The 13,952-nt window shown below is 41.2% G+C and overlaps 2 protein-coding genes across 2 annotated transcripts; one reads left to right on the top strand and one right to left on the bottom strand.

Annotated features, from left to right (window-relative positions):
- mettl25 (methyltransferase like 25) lies at nt 1-11,070 on the bottom strand. Its single transcript, XM_069164964.1, has 12 exons — nt 10,808-11,070; nt 9,537-9,719; nt 9,210-9,316; nt 8,505-9,074; nt 8,051-8,198; nt 5,869-5,963; nt 5,558-5,587; nt 4,950-5,023; nt 4,392-4,485; nt 3,890-3,964; nt 3,000-3,071; nt 1-1,075 (listed from the first exon to the last, which is right to left on the bottom strand). The coding sequence occupies exons 1-12, from the start codon at nt 11,016-11,018 to the stop codon at nt 968-970; spliced, it is 1,767 nt and encodes a 588-aa protein (XP_069021065.1). The 5' UTR covers nt 11,019-11,070; the 3' UTR covers nt 1-967.
- A 452-nt stretch (nt 11,071-11,522) lies between these two features.
- On the top strand, nt 11,523-13,924 carry ccdc59 (coiled-coil domain containing 59). Its single transcript, XM_069164744.1, has 4 exons — nt 11,523-11,766; nt 12,408-12,765; nt 13,099-13,207; nt 13,345-13,924. The coding sequence occupies exons 1-4, from the start codon at nt 11,619-11,621 to the stop codon at nt 13,507-13,509; spliced, it is 780 nt and encodes a 259-aa protein (XP_069020845.1). The 5' UTR covers nt 11,523-11,618; the 3' UTR covers nt 13,510-13,924.
- The last annotated feature ends 28 nt before the right edge of the window (nt 13,925-13,952 follow it).

Here is a 13,952-nt window from a genome sequence, read left to right as displayed (position 1 = left end):
TTTAATCAAACATACAAACTGCCTTGTAAATTAACTGAAACCCTGTACTGAGAAGCAAATCTTGGAATTTGCTTTACAGCATCTTTAAACAAATAATAGTTTTTATTTTTCAGTGGAAACTGCAGAAGTATAGCTGGTTGGGAATCATAAACCCGTGCCATGCCACCTCAGATGTATTACATACAGGTGAACTTCGTCACGCCATCCAAATGTCTGAGTTAATCATAAAAAAGGTTCCTTATTTCAAACAATAGATTTTATTCGTAAATTCATTCAATAATAATCCCGAAATGACATGATTTAATTTGGGCTCAAAATGCCTAATTGTGTACCTTACCTTTTGCATTTCCTGTCTATAGTGTATTTCCCATGACTGTAATTCACGTGTTCTCAAAACTTAAAACATTTGTTTTTGAACATGTAAGAAGCATGATTTATTAAAAGGCCAAAGACGGAGCAAAACAGAAGTAAAGGTTAAAAAAGGAGTCAAGGGCGCCTCTTGCCCTGCCACTCTTTTCCCAAACTTCATCTGGTTTGGGAGCCTAAAAAAATGGGCTTTCCAGACTTGTCGAGGGGATCCAAGTCTCCCTAAGTCCCACAATGCATCTGACTCCCAGAATGGTCTTTAAAAACAAGTGTTTTCTCAGAGTTGGTCAAACATAAAAACAAAAGGCTGCAATAGTTCAATCAAACGGGCCAGTTTTCCAGGTGTTTTGAGCATGGGTTTACATGAGCTGTCCTGTGAAAAGGTCAAGGACTAAGAAGTGGAAATATTTCAAATGTATTATCATCCAAAACAGTAAAACGTATAAATCAAACAGGGATTTCGTAAATAAATTACACAGTTTAGTTTAGGGGAGGTGAGAATGCATAACTAATCCAATCACTTTCAAAGTATAATTGCAGATCGAATCATGCATAAACATGAGACCTGAATTAGCGTATTATAATCATGCGGAGAAGTTTTTCAGCTTGCAATTCTCTTTCCAGAAGTCTTGAGTCCGACGACAGCGTAGCATCTCGGTGACAGCAGGGGGTCAAACAGTTGCACCAGTGCGGAGAATGATACATCCTCCTGCAGTACACAAAGACACAAAACAATAAGACACACCAGAACTGAATCAAAACGAAACAAATGGATATAAAAAAAAAAATTCTGGGAACTTTTCCTCCCAGGTTGGCTTTGTGACCCATGGCGTCAGAGAGACGCACGTGTTATTCTGACTTGGGTCCGGTTGCCTCACTGCTAACCTAGAAGTTTCACCATTTAAATACCCTCCATTAGCCACTTTTAAAAAATTTCCCCTCGGGGATTAATAAAGTACATACCCACCCACCTACCTACCTACTTTTCTTGTGTTACGAATCTGGATCAGTTTCTTTAAAAGCACGACAAGAAAGCATCTAGTAAATGAAAGTAGCTGAATCGAATGTGTTACTGCTGATATTAGATATTATTTCTGTGAATTGTGAATTGTGATTGTGAATGAAGCAAACAAGCTGGTCCCAATACCTGCAAGCTAGCATGCTTGCATTGACAAAGCTAAAAAGCTGTTGTTCAGCAGGTATTGCGTTTACATATCTCAGTTTAGTGCGTGAGCGGCCAAGGCTGATGGGAACATTGTGAGTTTTGCACGCATTTGGTCACAGATTTTGTCAAGACATGTCGTTCCAAAACCACAAATCCCGACCTCACAGATGTGCTGCAGGAAGTTATTGGGATTCGTTGGCTGAAAAACACGAGAATCTGCATGAAATTTCATCCGGTGGTTGCTTTTCAGTTTGGAACAAGGTGGTGGATCAGCGTTGCCATAACTTAAAACAGAATGAGCAACGCTATTTTCTTTTGTTGTCTGAGGAATAAAATCCATTTATGGCTAAAGATTATCACCGGTGCATATTTCATCACATTAGCTAAGATGGGGGAGCCAGTTGCAAACTAATTGTAAGATTGGTGGTTCAATCCCCGAGTTCTCCTGTCCACGCGTCGAAGTGTCCTTCGGCAAGACACTGTAAAGTGATTTGAGACCTCTAAGGTGAAAAAGTGCTGAATAAGTCCATCACTCACACTTGGTCCCCTGAGCACACATCACAGCCACAACAAAACACAATTTCTACAGTATACATTTCTTAATAGGTGTATCATTGTTTGACTGTCAGGGCTGGAGGACTATATGGAAACAAAAATCGATATCTGATTTGTCTGTTTTTATACGATTGTTTCAGGCCAAACGTGCTTCGGCGTACTTATCATCACATGGATCACATTAACATACATCCATCACCTCTTCTTTTACCGCCTTTACTTCTCCTCGAGGGAGCTCTCCAAGACCTGACCAGTGCTCTTGATGTTACACAGTTTGATTACATGACCCTATTAAGAAAGTCCATCTGACATCCAATCACGTGTAATCAGAACTTCAAAAGCCTTCAGATTGTACATATCTCATCACAGGGCCTCAGCCCTTAAAGATTAGCGTGTTGCGTTTGGCTGCAGGAGCATAAGGCTGGTTTTAATTTAGCTGACACCTATTTAATTGTCAGTGGTCCAAATCAGAAAAAAAAAAAAAAAAAAAAAAAAAAAGGCTTCCAGATTGCAGCTGAGATTTCTCTGTGTTCACTTTCATTATCTGGGGTGCAAATTTCAAATCCAAATCAATGAGCTTTGCATCTTTAAAGATGAGTCCAGTTGAAAAATAGGAAGTAAAAAGAACATTTGGATAATGGGTCACATGGCTGGAGTACAGTTCGGTATTTGACGTCATTTATTTCTATCTAATTTCTATCCATTAGGTTTTGTTCCATTCCAAGTAATATTCATTGAAGTTCACAACAGGCACTTCAACATTTAGACCTTATGTCCTTCCTTATGACTGATGACTCACAGTTGCACAGATTTGTTCTGAAGCTCCACGGGAGCAGAGCCGCGCTGCCAAACTGAATTTATACAACTACGATTGGACATCTCGATGACAGCACTCTGACTGAAGTGGATTTACCTGTTCTTTCAGGTAGCAGAGGCGATCGAGGAGAATCAGGCCTTCAATACAGGGAGCAAGGGTCACCTTCAACTGCAGAGAGAGGATGACAGGAGAGAAAAAAGGTATCAGTGTTTTTAACAATGATGATTAACTATCTGGTACAAAGTTATCCCTTTTAAAGCAAGTTCAGACCAAAGATTTGTAATGAGAAACTACTCGCAGTATGCCATTCTGAAACCTGACAGCTTACACCTAAGTTACTAAGGTGTAACATCTCCATAGCAACAACTCTCTGTACTTCAGTTTTAACTGCCATATACAATACAAATTGAAAACATGAATGAGGATATTGAAAGTGAAGAAAACAAAAAACTAGAGATGGTGGAGAATTTTTAGTCACCCGAGGGTGCTCCAACAAAAGGCTCGTGTCACACACAAATGGCCGTTCCTCAGGTAAATTGAGGGCATCCTCTCTTTCCTTAGCCCAAACATCAGCTGGCCAGAGTCGAGCTGTCCAGTTCACACTGCTGCAGTTTTGTCTTGTTCTGAATCTTAGGTCAGAAGTGCACTCTCGATGACTGCGTACTAAGAACCCACCCTGACTGGTGTCTTTCCAGTAGCTGGTGAGCAATCCCAAAAAACATTTCACTGTTTAATGTCAATGCTGAAAAATTTAAATGCTGAATGGCACCACAATTAGTGGCCTCACCAGAAACCAGACGCTGGTTTTCTACCAGTTCAGCCACAGACTACAATGATCTCACCGAATGATCTGTATTTTATTGGCTTTTTACGGGAAAGAATGTTTCACACAAACAGGTTGCTGTGGTGAAAGTTCTGCAATCAAGATGGGTTTTGCTGCTTTTATAAGTTTACCAGTTCAGTTAAAAACATTTCGAGGGACTTACCATGTTAAAAGCGTGCATCTCTGCCATTCGCGCTCTGTATGTGTCATGGTAGTCCTGGATGTCACTGTCTGAAAGCTGCAGAGAGAGCGACGAGTCGTGTGTGCGAGTCAGAAGATGAGGGCATCAAATATGAATACACAGCAATAAAATGGAGATATGGAAAAAAAAAAAATGTCTGAGGAAAATTTGAATTTGGTTTAAGGTTTTTAAGAGTTGTGAGAAACAGAGGACAGGCAGAAAGACGTCATCCCCATTCTCACGATCACCCGGGGCAACCAGATGACAAACTCCTTCACATGATGGTGCCTGGCAACGTCCGAAAGCAGGAGAGCACTTGTATTGTTTACTTTACTTACATATATCTGGAGTTTCTAAATAAAGATCTAATCAAGATGTGGAGCTGGAAACTTCTGACACATTTCCCGAACAGTGTTTTTGCTGAGTACTTTCCAATATTTGTTTCTGGAGGGGGTTGAAAGAAGACTAATAATCTGCTCCTGACCTTTGATTCATCCAGTTCCAGTCTGCGTAGCGCTCGATGAACGTAGTCCACAAATGATTTTGCCTTGGAGTAGACGTTCCCAACTCGCTTTTCACTGAGAAACAAATGTTTGTAATTGAGATAAACAACCTTCACGCTCATGCATGAAGGGTTTTTGTTTGTTTGTTTTTTTAATCAAACTTTACCACCTATTCATCATTATTTAGTCCTTTAGAAGAGTTTGCTGTTTGGTGAAAACTAATGGATATTCAATGCTAATCTGGTGATAGTCATTACAGTGAAGGTCATAGGGCAACAGAAACCAGGTGATTCTCAGTGTCTTCTGGGAATCTCGGATTGTATTTGTAATGAGAACATTTAGTAAGAGCTAACTGAGGTCAGCAGGATTGCTACGAGAAGCTCGATGCCTGTTCTGTTCTCCCTCATTCACAGTACACCTATTACTTTAGACAATGATGGGAAAAAAAATGTCCTAAAAATATAAATGCCTGGTATTCTCACTTTAATTTCTCATATTGAAGTGATCCACTGGTCTAGATGTAAATTTCCATGTATTACCTTTTATAGCAGCCATAGTGGTCCCTCAGAATAACATGAAGGACGGCTCGGTAGAACAGAGACTCCATCTGAATCTGTAGACAAGGACAAAGATGTTTATTTGACTTTACGTGATGCAGTTTACTGTATTAAAAGTTTCTTATTCCCTTCATCAATGCTTGATGAATATTTCTGACACTTTCCAAACTTAATGCAACACAAACAAGCAATCAAGCCTGTTTTTGAATTCAAACCCCTGCTCCAGCAAGTAATCAATCTTTCCATGATTGCATTAATATTTATAAACATTCCATATTAATGGCTGTGAATATCGTGTATCGGCTTTGGCCTGAAGCCTCCGAGCTCCACATTTCAAATAAATACACTTTAGTTGATCACAGACTTAAAACAATGGCAGAATTAATGGGCTGATTGTTTGAATGCATGCAGGAGATCTACAAGGAAGATAATACAGTCCTGAGTGATCGTGAGGGCCTACATAAGTGGTTTGACATAATTTGATGGATTTGTTTTGATGAGTATAATGACAGCTTAGAGAGAGACACTCAACTCCCATTCTTGTGTGATGACGACGACTAGTCTTATGATGGAATGGATGCCTTACTTACCCCTTGGCCGAGTGAAACTCTCTCCAGTGCCTGTGTTTTCAGACAAATGGCAAAGTGTTAAGACAAAGTGTTTCCTCAAAAACAGTAAGCTGGAGTTGTAAAGGAAAAATAACACAGTTGACACTCATTTCAAAAACACAATTTTTTTTATTTTTTTATTTCATCCACATATCTTGCTTACACTGGTGAGTAAAAACATCAGTTTAAACATCCACATCAGTGTACAACCTACTTCACTGTCACTCGGGAGGCTTTTGTTACACAGCCATCCCTGACAACCCTATTTTTTTTTTAGTATCATCCAAACTCACCAAACACGCTGACATCCTGGCATTTCTGCCACAGAACCAGGACTGGTCACGGAGGTACTGACTCAGAGGGAAACCACACACACGGTGCAAACACTCTGTGAGGGAACACAAGTATATGAATTTAAATATTTGCCAGAGAAACTTCAAGTGAGCAGTAGTAGAATATTTTCATTCAAAACCATCTTTTTTTTCATTCTCAGACCGTCTAAAATTGACTTGAGTAACTATTCAAATAACTTAGTAGCTGTTTGTCTGTGACAAGAATTGTTTCGAATATTGGAACGTTTTTTTTTTTGCCAGAGTTAGTTAAGACACCACTTTCACATCTGACCATTAAATCTGAAGCTACAGCCAGCAACTGGTCAGCTTAGCTTAACACAGAAACAAAATGCTATTTCCTCCTTCCTTTAAGACTTTGTGCGAAGCTGACCTAACCATCTCTTGGCTGGAGCTTCATATTTGCCATACATACAAGTATTTGAATGGAAATAACTGAATTCATGTATTCTTTCTTTAAAAATCTGAATTGTTGACCTCCAATTGGTATTGTGAGGGGGGGCGGGGGGGGACACGAACCACACATTTGTAACCACAGCAGTTCTCAGCGCTCACAAACGCACACAGACTCCCAGTGGGACGGTACTGTTTGTGACTACCTGACAGCCTGCCATCCTTTTCATGTCATTTCTAAAAGGGGTCAGTGACTGAGGCCAAGGCACAGTGAATCCACGGGGGGATGCAGTCAAAAGGAAGCACTAATAACATGTGCAGCTGTGGACGACCGGGCTCCGGACGCGCTAATACATTAGCAGTAAGATTAGCTTCACTTCTGCCCGACACGTGGCTGCTGACTCGAGCCCTCGGGGGCAATTGAGGCGGACAAGCCCTTTCCTCAGTTTGAAGGGTAGATTACAGCGTGTGTGCACAGAGATGTTTACAAAAGCTGGACAAGAGTTCACATCTGAAGGGGCCACGCAACTGCACCGAAATTCAGAATGACAAATACTTGATACGCACGTGTGTGTGTGTGACTGGACACGTACACTCCGGCTTCAGACTTGAAGACGCCTGGATCCACTCGGTTGTTGCAGTTTGTGAGTAAACAGTATGAATCTGGACACCACATACAGTACCAGGAGTGGATGATGCACTCCAGGAATTGCTTCAACTCTAAACGAGCAGATCGCATAAATATATAACTGCCTGCTATAATGAAGCCTTTCAGCTCTTCAGTTCCTTTTCAGTGTGACGCAGGCCACCGCGGGAGCTGGCCTGCGGCCCAGACTGCCCTGGAAGGCCAACGGGGGAGTGAAAAAGTGTGTGTGTGTGTGTGTGTGTGTAAGCGAAGGCCTTTGTTCACCTCTTCAAAAGATCAGGCTCAAGTTCGAGAAACAAGCGTGGAAAGGAGTGTTTTCGATCATCTGTCATGATATCATTTTCCGCTCTTGGCTGACGCCGAGGTGGGCCCCGATGACGCGAGCGGCGAAGGTCACGCCGTTCACGAGAGATGATGCAAAACTGTATCAACTGTAGCGAGGGCTCTCCGTTACAGATACGCCGAGGCTGCAGTCGGAGCACGAGGACACATGTAGACGATTTCATACCTCATAAACTGGAGTGAAGGAATACGTGAAACAGGCACGATATCGGTCTGCGATCCCGCGTTTTGGCACCCGAGTTACCGTCAAGTCGAGGCAGCGGCGAATAACGACAGCCTCCTCAGTGTGGAAGAAGATAAAACACTACGCGTGGCTGCAGAATCAGTCCCTGCCAATTGATTCCCTTTAAAAAATAAAGAGGTCAAAAAAAATCTCATCTTCGGCGGCCTTAAAACAGCCATCCTAAATCCATAAATCCACTCTAATGACTCTACCAGTGGGTTTCTGAGCTCAACTCAATCTCCAGAAGGGTAACTTGGCCGAGTCTTCAGACTCCGAGCGGAACATTTGACTTGTTTACTATAAAATATGAATCTGGGAAGATAATATGTCAGTTCAGATAGGATCAAAGCGATGAAGCGGTCGCTGCAGGTGGAACTAAAACTAGAAAAAAAAAAATGCGTTTGTGTGTGTTGACACTGTACTGTCACACACAGAGATGCGCACAAATCTGGGCCTGGCAGTGATTTGCATCCCTGTGTGTGTCACTGCCAGTGTGTGTGTGTGTGTGTGTGTGTAGTTACCCTGTCCAGCAGGGTCAAACTCTTCAGACAGCAGGTGATAGCAGCAGCCAACGCTGCAGACTGCAGCCAACTCCGGTTTAGACACAAACATCCTCAGCGTGCTCGGAGCCAAGTCGCCACACGTGTGCAGGCCAACCATGACTGCATCCTGGAGAGAGAGGAGAGAACAGAAGAAGAAGAAGAAGAAGAAGAAGAAGAAGAAGAAGAAGAAGAGGTGGATGTGGAGGGTTTTGGATCGATGGTCAAATTTATTGATGGTGATGCGCTGCAGATTTGGCACAGTGGACACGTCCCGCTTTCCCTCCAGTAATGTAAACTCCAGCCGCTGTGACAGACGTGTAATATTAGGAGCTGCTGTGGGAACCGTGCTTTTGCTACTGCGCTGCGCAGCCGAGCTCCTGATTAGCACCGCAGACTAAATGTGTTCTCAGCGCTCACTGTTGGATTCGCTTACCTCCAGCTCCACGATGAGCTCTCGGAGCTCAGTTTCCGCGGTAACATAAGATGTGAGAGGTGAAAACACGGCGCTGGCGCTGCTGTCAGCTCTGCTCTTGGCTTTCCTCTCCAGGTTCTCCCTCTTCCTCCTCTCCCTCTCCTCAGCGCTGAGTTGACTTGGGGGAACCCTGGAGGAAGTAGACTGCACTTCATCCAGCGATAGGGCGCTTAGGAACAGCTCCTCTGTTTCGGGATTGAGCCTTTCCATTGCGGAGTTGACATCTGACGACCTGATTAACACCTTTTCTTCCTCCCGTGACCCATTTCCTACCCCATCACCGTGTAAAACATCTTCGTCTCCATTCGGCCCCAGTTTTGTTTCCTCCTGAGGCGAATGCTTGGCCTCTGCTCGAGCCCTCGTTGCCTTAGTGTGTTTCTGGAACGCTCTGGAGAACTTCTTCAGCTTCCTGTTCCTCTCCTGAGCACCGTGGGTGTTAGTGATGGAGGAGTCGATGCCATAAACCCGAAGGTCGTACTGAAGAGACAGGAAGGAGCTCAGGTAACCCTTCCCTGATCCCACATCTATCACCTGGGTGTTGAGAAAAAGATGGAAGTTGGTGAAAGATTTTAAAATGTTTTGTATTTCAGCCGTGATCAAGAAAATCTCATTTTAAATCAGATTACTGAGAAAAAAAAAAAACTTCTGTTAAGAGTTCTACTCCACCTGTTTGACTCCACACTGCTGAGCCAAACAGGCCACCACCTCAGACATGGACTGGACCTCATGGGATTTCTTAGAGTTCATGAACTCATCTGGCTCCAGATCAGCACCTGAGTTAGACACAGTATGTCCATGTTTTTTTTTTTTTTTTTTAAAAAGAAACAAAATCCTATTTGCCCACAATGTACATTATGAAAGCCCAGGAATTAATCCCATGACAGAACCCGAGTTCCGGTCGTGATTTGAGGTGGACGTTCCTGGACGGTCCTTGACCGGTGTCCTATTCTCAGCATGAAAACAATGCAGCGCAGACTTTTCATCCTGCTCTACCTGTCTGTGCTGGTGGGGTGCCAGACTTGTCCCGGTTCTCTCTGAGGTCTTGCAGTAGCTCATCCCTGCTCATGCAGACTCCAAGGCCGGGGAAGGAGTGAGCCTTGGCCGCTTGCAAAAGTTCATGAGTGTCAACCAGCCGGTTTGTATCACTGCAAAACCCAAACATGGTCGCGGACTGCTCTGTTTAGGGAGACAGATAAAGAAATATTAGTAATGTTGTTGCAATTCTGTGAGGCTTTTCAGTTGAATATTTTTTTTCTTTTTAGCAGAACTTTGTATTCTTCATGTAGAAGATGACTTCACTCATCTATTCAAAGTAGCAAACAGCTTTCCAGAAACAATGTCCCAGCTACATTTGGATAATCCACAGACCTCACCAATGACAATGGGTTATTATTTGGAGCTATTTTCTACCAAAACCAAATGACCATAGAAAAGGGTTTTTTTTTGGGGGGGGGGGGGGGGAAATAAATAAAAATGTGGCCAAATAATGGTCAAGAATGTTTGTTTGTGTAATTTTTAGGTAATTGTCCATTAAAAGTTTTTTAGCATGAAAATTAAAAAAAACAACCAACCAGGCTCTGAAAAAAACCCTTTGTCTGTTGTTCATGCTCCGTGTTCTTCTTACCAATGCTGATAAGAAACTAATCAAAATTACAATAAGTTGTAAATAAAATAGATTTAGGTCCAGAACCTCTGCAGCCCTTTTCCAGAAGGTAATCAGTCATATAATCCACTATGGTACAGTACGGTTGCACCTAACTTATTATTATCGTCTGTCAATTCAGTTCTTTATGCTCTTGAGTAATGAATTCATTGTTTGGGGCTTTCTGACATATTACAGACCAAAGTTACATCTTCACATAAGCTTGTTTTCTCCAGCCAAAAAAAGACCACAACCAAAAGATGTTTAATTTACCACCATGTACCAAAAAAGAAAAACCACCAGGTCCTCACAGTCGGGAAGCCAGAAAACCAGCAAATGTTTCACTGAAACTCTTAATCAATTATCAAAATAGTTGCAAATCATTTTTGTATGATTAATTGAATAATGGTGGCAGCTACAAGATCCAGTTAGTTCACAATCTGCCAATTCATTATTGGCTTATAACTTATCCATAAAACTGAAGTAAAATTGCAAATATATATATATATATATATATATATATATATTCTAAAAAGTCATTCACTATGCTTTATTGGAAAGTGGGTACTCTACAAACGTCCCTGTTTTCACGTTAGCTCTCGTTCAGTTACAATTTATTTACCTTTGTCCTGTGGCGCGCCCTGCTGGTCACTACAGGAACTAACAGCTGACGTGACTTCCTGTGGTGACACGGCTATGAACCGTTTCCACACGTCGTGCGTGTAAAACTCCACAGTGTGAGCATTAGCGATGTTCAAGGTTACAGACAGAAAGCGCTTGACTTCATCTATCCGTCGTTGAATTTCCGCGAGGCTGTATGAGGAGGATTTCATGTTAAAAAAAAGATCTTTAAAGAGGACCTGAGAGAAGCATGTAAGGCTCCCACCGGTGATGCACTCCGAGGCATTAGCAATCGAAAATACTGCTCGATTATTTGTTTTATTTTTATTTTTTTTAATCTTTTTTTCATTAAAATTTTTTTTTTTTTTTTTTTTTTTTTAAATAGGCTTTCCGTAAACACAAGTGGACCTTAAGAATTAACCCCAAAATGCTACACTTGATCAACAATTAATAAACTAGATGGCACATAATGAAGAATAAAATATGTTGCTCATATAAAATAATTCTCTGGTACATTATTTTTTTAAAAAAACTGTAAATTGCCCAAAAATTATTTGTTAGTAATTTATTTAAGCACACTAGTTAATAAATCTGCTGTGTGCACACTTGTCGGCCGAAGCATACATTTAATTATACCTTTTAAATAAATTGTTTACGTTGTGGGATTGTATGTTCTGTGATCGATTTCTCACGTCCCGCTTTCTCGACGTCATCATCCGGCGTCCGCGGACGAATGGCACGCTGCTTGTAGCCCGCCAGAGTTGTAAACAGTCCACTTTTCGCGATAAAAAAAAAAAAAAAACTGAACTCAAATGGCACCAACAGGTGGACAAATGAAGAATAATAAGTTTGCAGCGAAAGTAGGCAACTTAAAGAAATCAAAAAACGGCGCGCAGGGTGTCAACAAGAAGAGGAAATGGATCTCCGAGCACAAAATGTTCGAAGGCAGCGTGAAGGAAGGTAAGGTGTTTAAACTCTGTTAAACTCATTAGAAACGGTGGTTAAATAATTAATGGCTGTTTGGTGACGTTTTCAATATGTCCCAGCACTGTCTTAAAAACCTGTCATAACTGTCGCATGCACCTGAAACGTAATCAGATAGCAATACTTTACTTTATACAGTAAATCCACACTAATGTTGTTGCGTCGATGTTTTCCTCCAACCTTACATTTAAAGTGGTCTGCTAAGAAATTCTGCATTTAGGTGATCGATCCATTCATCTTTCTGAACTAGTCATTAGCTTGACATGACAGGGTTTTCCTGGAGGGGTGGGTTGGTGGGGCAGCTATAAAAAAAAAAAAAAACATGCATTTTCACATAATTGGACTGTTATCTTTACAATATTTATTTTTAATATACACAATGTATGCCATAAGGAATTATAATCACAAAACATTTGTAAACAAGGTGTGTAATGAGCGGATTTAAACTGTAATTGCCTTATTCTCTCCTAGTCAGCACACAAATATAGATATTTTTTTTTTAAATTTATTTATTTATTTTAGGTTCATTTGGCTCAGGTGCTGTGAAACAAAAAAAATACTCGGGTGCAGCATCTTTGCGCATTATATGACGTGCTTTTTTGATCTGCTCTCTTTAGGCCAAGGGTTTGCCTTCAAGAGAAAGGAGAAAGTCAAACATGAGTACAACAAGCTGCTGCGGAAGGAGAACAAAAGGAAAACCCCCGGGTCCAAAGCGCCGTACGAGGAGGAGAAGTATCCAGAACACCTCCGGCATCTGTACGCTGCGGAGGCGGAGAGGCTGAGGAGCGAGGCCTGGGCCAACCGAGTGAACAGGAGTAAGCTGAGAATGAAAGGGCGGGCGGGAGACGCGGCCGAAGACGATGCTGCTGAAAAGCAGAGTGAAGCGGCTGACGAGGACGTTACTGGTGGAGCTGAGGGGACCGATTCTGTTTCTGAGAGGCCAGAAGCAGCAGCAGCAGCTTCAGAGAAAGAAAGGTGAGGACGCTCCGCCCGAATGAAAACAAGTGTGCGGGAGTAAATCAAGGGAAAACCTGAGTGTGGCGCTTCATTGCTTTTGTGTTAAAGTACAACATCAAATGAACTCCTCCACATCTTTGATTTATCAAATTATTAATAACGTTATGCGCACTGACCTTTTGAAACGGTAATGTTGGAAATCCACTGACAACCTCTTCATTTCAAAAGGAAACATGAAAGGTGTTTTAAATTTGAAGTTATATTAAGTATTATTTCTCAGCTGTCCATTTCAAACTATTTCTGAAAGTCTGCTCATATAATTTATCTTCATATTTTATTTGTTTTTTCCAGTCTTCCAATAAGCAACCGCATGAGGAAAAAAATTCAGAAAAAGACGTCGTACCAGAAGACAAAAGAGGAATTTGAGAAAACTAGAGAAACTCGGAAAAAGAAGAAAGAGGTATGATCACGGTGTTTGTTTGGGTTATTTTTTCTGGGTTTTTTTTTCTCGATACTTGAAATCCAACTGCACTCTGGCTTTCTGCTGACAGGTTTTCTTGTTCTATTGTAAAAAAAAAAATTATATTTTGATTCCAGGATTTCCTGAAGGACAAGCAGCAGAGAGAAGAAGCCATTCAGAAGTACAAGCAGAAAAAGATGGAGACGTTTCAGATGCTGAGCAAAAAGACCAAGAAAGGACAGCCAAATCTGAACCTCCAAATGGATTATTTACTTCAGAAGATTCAAGGAACTGAGAAATGACTCCTGAATCATGAACTTGGGGAACACTGATTGAGTCTGTTGTTTAAATTCTGATGCATCAGTGTTTGTTCTCTGTGGTAATCTTAGACCGAGTGAAAGCGTGCAGTTAAATTGACTGATCACTACTTTTACATCTATAATGTAATGGTGCAGTATTTTGTTCCAGAAAATCTAATGGTAATCTTAGACCACAAGATGGCATTGTAAGATATGAGGAGACGGATAGATAACTATATTATTTCTTGTAAAGTGTTGCAATTTTGAAATGGACCATCAACACCACAAACTGCCATAACACAAAATAATCTTTCAGTAAATTAGCAACAGTCAACTAGTTTTGCTTTTATTAGCAAATAATACTCTTAAAAATGACAAATCTGTAAATTTATAATAAAAGATTCATGCTAATCTACAAGCATCCATTTTAAGTTTCAAATAAAACT

This window comes from Embiotoca jacksoni, unplaced genomic scaffold (assembly GCF_022577435.1).
Source record: "Embiotoca jacksoni isolate LCO1_2020_lvr unplaced genomic scaffold, fEmbJac1.0.p SCAF_32, whole genome shotgun sequence".
In the NCBI taxonomy this organism is placed as follows: Eukaryota; Metazoa; Chordata; class Actinopteri; family Embiotocidae; genus Embiotoca; species Embiotoca jacksoni.
Note: the sequence above shows the minus strand (reverse complement) of the source record. Positions and strands in the feature narration are given on the sequence as shown.